Consider the following 10,709-nt stretch of genomic DNA (forward strand, 5'->3'; position numbering starts at 1 on the left):
TTGATGTGAATTTGGGCGGGTTTGACGGGGAGGTGGAAAATAAGAAGAGGATTTTTGGGGGAAATCGGTGAAATCAAGGTTTTGGGGTCTGAATTTGTGGTGAGATTTACATATTGACTGGGATTCTTAAGAGAAGGAAGGAAACGAAGCTCATTCAAGGAAATGAAGAAGGAGGTGCTTAGTGAGGTCCTTAGCAATTCCAAGGTTCAGCAGGTGACTAATTTGACAACCTAACAAAGCCCCGAGTCCAACCGAGTGAAGGCTAGTCTCATTTAACTTAGTCCCTAATCATAACAAACATGAGATAATAATCCTGTATAGTCCACTCTCACTTAAGAAGGTAAAACAAACACATCCTAAAGATTTTCACGGTTACAAAATATGGTATGAAAAATATGATAAGAAAAACATTTGATTCAAAATTACATCTTTACCCCAAAAAAGAATGAAATTTCGTTCTTTCTAATGTTGTTTGTACGCCAACAAAAGATGCAAAGATCGAAACTGGCAGGTGCCAATCATAAACAGACCAAAAGTTTCTGGAAGCAAAACTGCAAAACACACACTTCCCTCGCAAGGCTCTCGAATCTCACTCAATCCCTCCACGGCCAACCAACGGCCAACCCGAAACCCTCCCACTACAGCTCGAGACCCGGAGCCGCGAACTCGACTCCAACCAACCCGAAACAAGCCCACCGGAGTCACCGCGATGAGACCGATTGTGCCACTCCAAGGCGTCGTCCAAGGCAGAGGCGGCCTCATCCTCGGCTCTCTAATCCCATGTGCTCTCTATTACTGCATCCAGCTCTACCTCAAACGATGCCAATCCACCTTCCCCCTCCCAGTCCTCCTCCAACCTGGCGGAGCTCCCCAGAACGCTGTCGCGGTCCAGCTTGTCCACCCGCGGGTCCATGGGCCGGGTCCGGATGTCCTCCCGGGCGAGCTGGGTTGCGAAGCCCAATGACTCGCCGTACTATATCGGGTTGGATAGGGCTTCGGAGGACCCGTACTACAGGGTGGATAATCCGGATGGAGTTATTCAATTCGGATTGTCCGAGAACAGGATGAGATTTTGTTGGGTTTTGTGTAATTTACGTTTTCGCAGGGGAGTTTATGTAAAGTTCGACTTTTTAATTTTTCTGGGTGTGGTTGCAGCTGTGTTTGGATTTGATTGAGAAATGGGTTTCGGAGAATTTGATGGAATCGATGGTGGGAACGGACGGTGGTGATTTGAGATAAGTGGGATTGCAGAGTACCAGCCGTTTGATGGAATGACTGAACTGAAAGTGGTATGATTGTAAAGTGCTAGTACTGTTCATTTTAACAAAAAATCATATTTTAAAATTAAAAAGTCAATTAAAACTTAAAATTTTTAAATCATTTTTATTAGGTTTTCTTTGAATTTTTGTAGCCGTTTGTTCTTTCATCATATTGATTCATGAGAGTGAAGCATGTGGCCTGTAAATATTTGTGACTGTAGTCATTCTACTTTCTGATTTTGAAGAAAATTGAGTGTAACAAGCTCATAGCCAGCCTCTACCTTTTCGTAGGTGGCGGAGAATTCTGTGATTTCTCGTAAAGTTTCCCGAGCTTTTTCGTAACTCTGAAATCAAGAGTCGGAAAATGGGACAGGTTAGAAAACTAGACCACCAAACAATTAGAACAAAAGATACATTGATGACAACAGAAACATCAAATTCAGTTTGCTTGGCCAACTGACTCGCCATGGGTTTCATTAACGCTGAACTCCTTGATAGATGTGGTGACTTACCTGGGAACTTCAGTTTGGTTTTTGAAGTGCCTTGAGCCATGTGATTAGAAAACTCTAATTGTGTCAAAACATGATTCATGAAATTTCTATAATCCACAAAATCTACTCTTTGATTAACAAAATATCTTGGAGATTACAAATTAATATAAAGAATATAAAATAGTAAAGAATTGGTAAAGATCAAAAACAGTAAAAATTTAATATTTTAACTTCAATTATTAAAATGAGGTTGAAAAGAGCAGACGGTTTATCATTTTTCTAGAGAAAATTAATTGGATAGGATAATTTTATTGCAACCACCAATAAAATTACAAGGAAAATGTACGACTGAACGACGCAAAGAAAACAGAAGAGAAAGAGCCCCTCCCAGTCAACCTGCAACAGAAACTAGGATACCACAGCCAACAACCAACTCTTAAACCAAAACATGTCCCATTCCCATGCTTGGTTTCACAAGTTGGAATCAAGCATTCGACCAAAGAGAAAAGCTGGAATCACGCAGGGCATGACTTTCAAATGCACCCCATCTTGGTCTGACCTTGTAACTAAAACTAACATTTTTTATATGTTCAACAATCCAATAATGTTGGCCATTTTTTGGATCCATCTGCCGCGTAAACTCCTTTGGCATGTCACAGAAATTAAGATATGTCAGATTCCGGAGATGGTGGATGCCAGAGGGCACCTCCTTCAGTTCTGGGGAAGGTCCAACGTGAAACTCTTGCAGAAGAGGCATGACCCCATTGGCTATGATCAACGAATTTAGTCCCTCCATTTCCCTGAGTCCTAGCACTCTAAGTTTCTGAAATCCTCCTTCCTCAAAATGCAGCTGCACACCATCATAGGCATTGATAGCCAAAACTAGCTCCAACAGATTAGGTAGATTTTGAAGGGCTTTTAGTGGGGAATCTCTCAATCTTGACCAAAACATGGTTATCTTGACTAGGTGTTGAAGATTTGAAATCCAACCTGGCAACTGCTCTAAACGCCCTATTAAGCGGAGAGCACGGATAAATTGTGGTGGAGTTGAAATGGATTCTAGATCAAGGACTTCATCTTCATTTACTGCAGTTAAAATTAGAGATTCAAGGTGTTTCATCTTTTCAACAGAAGCACACACGGCCCTTCCATCTTCACTTTTCAAGTTTTTTAGGCCTAACTTCCGCAGCTGTCGTAACTTTCCCAGTTCTTTGATTAGCCTCATCCCTCCATGATTCGCCTCCACATAGGACAGTTTTTGCAAAGCTTGTAAGCATCCAATACCTTCATGTATCTTCACTCCTTTTTCCATATTCAAGAACAAGCCCACGTCATAGTTGTAGTCACGATGGTGGGCCAAAAGATGCCGTAGCTTAACAAGCTTATTGATCTTGGCTGGTATTTCATACACCAGAGATTGTTTTAGATCCAGGGTTTCCAAGTTTTGTAGATTGCCTATGGAGTCTGGAAGCAACTTCACCTTTGTATTCCTCAGGCTTAAGTACGTCAAGAGATACAAATCCCCCACATATTTCGGAAGCTGATTGATTGGAGCATCCATGAAATCCAATACTTTCAGAAGTTTAAAGTTTCCACTCAATGTATCGAGAAAAGACTCGGGCCATTCTTCTAGGTTGAAAGTAAATACAGAACGAATATGAGATTGTGTAATGCTTCCCAGGGCCTCAGAGGGACTGATGTCCATTGAGAGACGTCGAGTTGTTGGTTTAAAACTCGACTCGTCTTTTGATAACACATGACAGAAGCTCGAATCCAACCCCTTCTCAAGGAGGACACCGTGCACTAGATCATGAACTCTACAACCTCGAGCTTTTCCATCAATGTAAACTTCTGAAACTTGGACCAGGCTTCTGTGAATTAGCTCTATCAAGTATTCCTCTCCAACCTCTTCTAGTGTCTTGCCCCTCTTCGGTTTCACAAAGCCTTCAGCGATCCACAACCGAACTAATCTTATGCAATTAACTGAGTAATCCTCGGGAAAGATGCCAAAGTATAATACACACAATTTGAGGTAATACGGTAGATGGTGATAGCTGAGGGATAGGATTCTTGTGAGGCTTGTAAGGTGGGGATTGCTTTCTAACTCTGAACTCAAGCTATTGTATAACTTCTGCCATTCAGACACAACTTTAGCTTTGGTTGACAGCAGACCACCTATGGAAACAATTGCCAAAGGTAGTCCTTCGCATCTTTTGACGAAGTTAAGCGACAACTCGTCCAACTCTTCAGGACACTTTCCCTCCAATTCGAACTGAAATGCCTTTCTACGAAACAATTCCCATGCCTTGTCTTGAGGCAGATGCTGCAAGTGATGAACATGAACAAAACAATATCTTTTGCAAAAGTTGGCAACATCTTGAATCCGTGTAGTGATAATTATTCGTCCGCCTTTATTATCGAGTAAAGCATATTCTATAGACCCCCAAAAATCTACTTTCCACACATCATCAAACACAACAACGTACCTCTTTTGCTGCAAATACTCTCTTGATGTGCTAATCAGGGACTCCTTATCCATTGTGTCAATTTCCTCTGGGAAACGCTCCTTCCTGGAACTGTAGAACTTTTTGATTACCGTCCTCAGAAGATCCTCAACCCTGTACGACTGGGACACCGTAATCCAAGCATAGCAATCAAAGTGCCCCATCACCTTCGGCTGGTCATATACTTTCTTGGCAAGAGTGGTTTTCCCAAGTCCTCCCATGCCAACCACTGATATCACTTCACGTCTCCGTGCTCCTTCTACCAACAAACGAGTTAGCTCATCTCTGGCAGATTCAATCCCCACGATTTCAGCTTCCTCAATGAAAAGAGAAGCCACTCGAGGGTCGTTCCATGGTAGAGTCGTTTCTCCACTGATCTGGCCTTGCTGATCAAGGGATTTGAATCCATATCTTTCACTTCTCTCCTTGATTTCACGAACCAATTCTTTTATACCGTCAACTTTCAAAACTATCCCATCCTGTGATCTCATTTTTTTAGCCAACCGGATAATTTTGTGGAAAAAACGAAGGAATCCATGGTGTTGATGATGCCGTAAGATGCGGAGCAAATATTCATCAATGACATCTTCGATGTCAAAAGCTGCTTTTCTTACATGATTGACCCAAGTTTTGAAAACGTCATTCGAAGTCTCTCCATCTGCTGCTGCAGCCTTAGCATCTGCTTCTTTGAGGAATGATCGGATGCTCTCGAGTTCATCTTTGATGAAACGAACTTCAGTATGTGCATTTCTCGAACGGTTTGCTTCTATGGTGATGAGTAGTTGAATTAACTTGTCGATCACAAAGCATACTATCTGTTCCGCCATTTTGTATCCTGCCGTTTTCTGGCAGACGAAGCATCTATAATTGATGAATATTTGCTCAATTATATGAAATTTTGAACATTTTAGAATTCTGTGTGCAGTATTTCTGGTTAGGCTGTAGACGGAAGAGGATCCTCTCCGGATTTTCTGTGCGGGAATTATAGAGATCCTCACGTTCTAATTGTTCATCATACATCGTGCGATTAGTTTTTGTTACATACTATTTATGTTTAATTTTAAATAAAAAAAATCAAATAATTTCTGACCACACGATGCACGATAAATGATTAAGATATGAGAATCTCTAACATTCCTACATTTTGAATCCGAGTGGAATCCGAATCCGTTGCAGACGACTTTCTGAATTGCAAGGTGAATTAAAACATGAAAGTGATGTGACAAGGCAGCGATTGGCTCATATTGAATTATAATGTGATATGGCAACGATTGAATTGAATTATGATGTGATATGGCAACGATTGGCTCATATTGAATTAGGTAATTCATAAGGAAAAGAATCCTCTCCGAATCTCTTTCTCATAATCCATCAAATTAAGAAATTTGTGTCGTTAAAATTTGATTAAACGGTTACAAATAGGGATCCACTTTAGAAGTTATAATAACTTTAATCATTTGATCAAATTTCAACAACACAGATTTCCTGCTTTGATGAATTAGAAGGAAAAGATCAAGAGAAAATCGTTTTCCAATCCATCATATCATATTGCAAACTTGTTCTGATTCAATTTTCAATAATTCAAGAACTGCTAGTATATTATGGAAGGGGATCTAGAGAGGATATCTTCCATCTAATCCTCTTCATTAAATAATCTGGATTCTTAAAAGTTGAGCCAACGATCACAAACAGAGGTTCACTTTAAAAATTATAATAACTTTAGCTGTTGAATCAAATTTCAAGAGTCACGATTGTTTGATGAGAAAAATTAGGTGGAAAGGATTCAGAGAGGATCCCTTTCTGTATATTATGCCCTGAACTTAGAATGATATATGAATATGAGGAGAAATTTTTTAATATAACTAAAATACAGGACAAAGCATCACATGTCATTATACAAGGCACACCAAAAAAGTGAGACCAAACCAACCAATGCACCAGCTGGCAGCTGGTAATTGCATGGTTAAGAGCAACTCCAGCGTTGGAGCCCTCCCCCTGGCAATACACTATTCAATCCACCTAATGAACAGTAACTGCCCTTAGTGAACAGTAAGTAGCTCTGGCAATAGAATTTGCATCTCCACCGTTACACTTCAATAACCCTGGCAATAGGCAATAAAATATTAGTATTTTGTTTATTTATAAAATAATACAAAATAATTTTAATTGTAATATCGGATAAGATTTTTAATCGTTCTCGTTGCGTCATGTGTCATTATCCGAAGTATTATTAAATAATACAAAATAATACAATTATTGGTGATGGATTTCTAATAAGATTATTAACCAATCACGTCGCGCCACGTGTCATAATCGGTTCACAATCTTTGAGGATAGATTTCCATCAGATTTTTAACGAATGACGGCATGCCACGTGTCATAATCTGTTCACAATCTTTGAGGATAGATTTACATCAGATTTGTAACGAATGACGGCATGCCACGTGGCATTATGCACAACCTAATCCTTTCTGAATCCTCTATATAATCCACCATCCATCCTCACAAATCTCACACCAAAATTCTCAAGATCTCTATCATTATTCATAGTTTCTGCTTCCTTATTCACAAAAATCTGTATCATTATTCATAGTTTTTGTTTCTTTCTTTCAATGTCTTCTTCTTCTTTCTCAAGAACGATGTGGGAATTCAATCAGGAAGAGGAAGAATTTTTTTACAATTTTTTTCAGATATTTTTTTGAATTTTTTACAATTTTTTTAAATTTTTATTCAATTAATTAATCTCTGCCGTTGGATATAAAAAAATTTGAATTCCAACACTTCAGATTGTGCCACGTGTCAAAACGGTAACTTTTCAGATTTTTAAAACTATTTTTTCATTTATTTTTTAATTTATAAAGCATTTTAATATCCACCGTTGATCTCAGATCGAACGGTGGATATTAAATCTGACCTTTTTTTTTTTTTTTTACCGTTGAGATCTAATGGTCCACATTAAGTGACCGTTAAGATCTAACGCACCGTGGGAAGCCACGTGGCTTCCCAACGGTAACTGACACTTTTTTTTTTCTGATTTTTGTGTCAGCGACGCGCCCCCACGCGCGGGTGGGGTGCACGCGCCTGACACAAAAAAATTTAAATAATGCCCTGACGCCACCCTGGCCTCAGCCTTGCGTCACCCCCACCTCGGGCTCAAGGCCTGGCAATCCCTCACGGGCCCGTGACTCGGGCCTCCCCCTTCTATCCGGCTCCCCCACGCTGGAGCGACGCCACTGGCCCTCGGGCCATTGTTTTGGACCCCTTCCCTCGAGCAAAACCCCACGCTGGGGATGCTCTAATGGTTTGCCTTACCAAAGCCAAAAAGGTTGCCTGTGGCTTTGCATCAATAGTAATACCTACCCAAACTCTCTTATTTTATTTTATTTTAATCAAGAAGAGTATGATATTTTCATTCATTTATAGAAGAACATTATAAATATATATCATGAAGAAATTGGCTTTAAAAGGGTCTTTATAAACTAGATCTAAAAATAGTACAATAAGCATCACTAATTGCAAAGCAATAAGTAGACTTCAACCACTCATCTGAGCTCATTGGGAACCGCATGATTAAACAAATAAAATGTGAAACTTCATGTTACATGGTGATCATGTGAGAACAAAATCTCAAACTATGAATTGTGATAGGGAGTACTATGCTCATAGGTCTGTCGCATCACTTAATCACCACCATGATTCTAGAGCAACAAATTAATGAAGTAGATCCTGCAAATCAAAAATCTCCACCCTTCATACATAGATTCATAAGAGGTAGCACAACCAAATGAAAATTAAAATCAAGCACTCTCCCATAAATAAACAACCACCACTTTATACTTGGTGGGCCTGCCGTCATTCGTCAAGCCTTTCAAATTTTCAATTCAAAATTATCATATTTTTTAATAGAAGAAGGCCTTCAACAAATGTGGTCATATTTCTATTAAGAGAGAATTTTCAATGTGTTCAAAATACGGACGGCATCCCATATGTTATTGTACTAAGTGTTGAGAAGTTTTTTTTTTTTTTCAAGTGTTTCTTCACATGTATAATGACATATGATGTAGGTGCTCGTGTTTCAGACACTAAAAAAATTCTCTCTATTGTAGATGTGGTACAAAGGTGATATGAAATGTGACAAGAGTAACATTTTGATGAAAATTACATCTTTACCCCCAAAAGGAATGAAATTTTTTTCCTTTTGTTATTATTCAGTAGCTCAGCTAGCACCACCTTAATGGTCAATGCTTGCCTCATCTATGATGAAAAATGGTAAGATTTAGGCCTAATTTGGTACTGAGGTGATTCTGAAAAAAGCTAGTATCAAAAAAAGCTGGGAGCTATTTTTGTGTTTGGTAAACATTCAGTTTCAAATTTTTTTCACAGTTTTGAATGAAAAAAAAGAAGCTGCAAAACCCAGCTTTGAAAAACCGGCTTTTTTTCACATCTGTTTTACATAAAAGGTTACCAAACACTATAATACTGCTTTTTTTTTTTTTTTTCAAAAAGCACTTTTACAAAAAAGTTTACCAAACACTATGTTACTTTATTTCACAGCTGCTTATTCTCACAGCACAGCAGAAGCAGCTTTTTTTCAAAGCACAGCAATACCAAACCAGCCCTTAGTTTACTAAATCACGTTCTTCAGTTTTATTACTGTTGAGAATGAATTCTATATTGATGGAATGAGGGACCTTGCATGTAAATATAAGTAGTTGGACTACTCTCCATAATGCCAATTGATTTTATGGTGAAACTCCAACTTCTTCATGGTATTAGAGCAAATTGTCCCACGTGTGAAATCCAACGGCCACACATGCTCTACGTTACCCGGTTTATGTTGTCTGCATGTTCGGATTGAAAATTCACCATACGTGAGAGAACATGTTGAGAATGAATTCCATTAATGGAAGGAGAGACCTTGCATAGTTGGACAACAAAGATTTGAGGTAAATAGTTGACATTTATCTTTGTAAAAACTTGATTCATTTACGTAAAGTTCAATGAAATTTTATTATGACATTTGAGCATTCTGAGTTTGAGTTTGAGGCGACGATACATTTTTTTTTTTTTAATTTTTATAAACAAACAGTTTTATTGCAACCACTAATAAAATTATAAGGAAAATGCTAGGAAGGTTACTCGACAGGACGACACAAAGAAAACCAAAGAGAAAGAGCCACTCCCAGTCAACCTGCAAGAGAAACTAGGATACCAGAGCTAACAACCAACTCTTAATGACTCCTAAACCTCTAACCAAAAATTGTACAAAAAGAGAGCATCCCATTCCCACGCTTGGTTTCACAAGTCGGAATCTTCTACCAAAAAGAAAAGTTGGAATCACGTAGGGCATGAGTTTCATATACAACCCCATCTTGGTCCGAACTTGTAACTAAAGCGGACATCTTGTATATGTTCAACAATCGAATGTTGCAGTCCATTATTTGGATCCATATGTCGTTCAAACTCCTTTGGCATGTCAAAGAAAGCAAGATATCTCAGCTTTCGGAGACGGTGGATGCCAGAGGGCACCTCCTTCAGTTGTGGGGAAGGTCCAATGTGAAACTCTTGGAGAAGAGGCATAACCCCATTGTCTATGATCAATGAATTTAGTCCCTCCATGTCCCTGAGTTCCAGATGCCTCAGCTTCTGAAATCCTCCTTCCTCAAAATGCAGCTGCACACCGTCATATGCATTGATTTTCAAAACTAGCTCCAACAGATTAGGTAGATTTTGAAGGGCTTTTAATGGGGAATCTCACAACCTTAACCAAATAATCGTTACCCTGACGAGGTGTTGAAGATTTGAAATCCAACTTGGCAACTGCTCTAAACGCCCTATCAACAGAGAGCACGAATAAATTGTGGTGGAATATTTCTGCTTAGGTTGCAGATGACTTTCTACATTGCAAGGAGACCGAATCTATGAAAGTGATGTGATGAGTTGACTCAACCATTTACTCGAATTAGAGAGGTGATTAACAATGCGATCGGAGATGAGAGTCGGAGATGAATAAAAACAAAGTTTATATCTTTGTAATGTAGGCAGCTGAGCTGGAAAATTACTATGTTGTAGCAATAGCAGTCGTTGAGGTCAACAAGTGAGACCACACCAACCATTGCACCAGGTGGGTTTGACAAATAAATAAACAACCGCTATTTGATATTTGGTAGGCCTGCCATCATTCATGAAGTCGTTTACATTTTATCATCTTTCACAGATATTTTTCAGTGTGCTCAAATTATCAAAAAGTATATAGTATTTGTATCATGACATATGGTACAACTACTGTTTTGAGCATATTAAATTTTTTTTCAATCTCTCTAATAGAATTAGGATCCATATACATGTGTATCTCATCTTTATTAAATAACGGCCCTTTATGCAAAAAGATCTCTATTTTTTTCAAAAAATGGGGATTAAGTGTGGAGCCTACTCCATATCGAATTTCACTGATC

General features: G+C 38.8%; 2 protein-coding genes across 2 annotated transcripts; one reads left to right on the top strand and one right to left on the bottom strand.

Moving 5' to 3' along the window:
- The first annotated feature begins 306 nt into the window (after positions 1 to 306).
- On the top strand, positions 307 to 1,517 carry LOC125480121. Its single transcript, XM_048590425.1, has 2 exons — positions 307 to 1,064; positions 1,156 to 1,517. The coding sequence occupies exons 1-2, from the start codon at positions 466 to 468 to the stop codon at positions 1,169 to 1,171; spliced, it is 615 nt and encodes a 204-aa protein (XP_048446382.1). The 5' UTR covers positions 307 to 465; the 3' UTR covers positions 1,172 to 1,517.
- A 522-nt stretch (positions 1,518 to 2,039) lies between these two features.
- LOC125480116 (disease resistance protein RPM1-like) lies at positions 2,040 to 5,209 on the bottom strand. The gene has a single exon (XM_048590420.1). The coding sequence runs from the start codon at positions 5,079 to 5,081 to the stop codon at positions 2,235 to 2,237; it is 2,847 nt and encodes a 948-aa protein (XP_048446377.1). The 5' UTR covers positions 5,082 to 5,209; the 3' UTR covers positions 2,040 to 2,234.
- Between the last annotated feature and the right edge of the window lie 5,500 nt (positions 5,210 to 10,709).

The sequence above is a fragment of a genome, unplaced genomic scaffold, assembly GCF_019419815.1.
Source record: "Pyrus x bretschneideri cultivar Hongxiangsu unplaced genomic scaffold, Pyrus_bretschneideri_v1 Contig32, whole genome shotgun sequence".
Classification (NCBI taxonomy): domain Eukaryota; kingdom Viridiplantae; phylum Streptophyta; class Magnoliopsida; order Rosales; family Rosaceae; genus Pyrus; species Pyrus x bretschneideri.

Bases quoted from the DNA above. Each gene is read 5' to 3' on its own strand.
- LOC125480121 (XM_048590425.1), top strand. From the start codon at position 466: ATGTTGTTTGTACGCCAACAAAAGATGCAAAGATCGAAACTGGCAGGT.
- LOC125480116 (XM_048590420.1), bottom strand. From the start codon at position 5,081: ATGGCGGAACAGATAGTATGCTTTGTGATCGACAAGTTAATTCAACTA.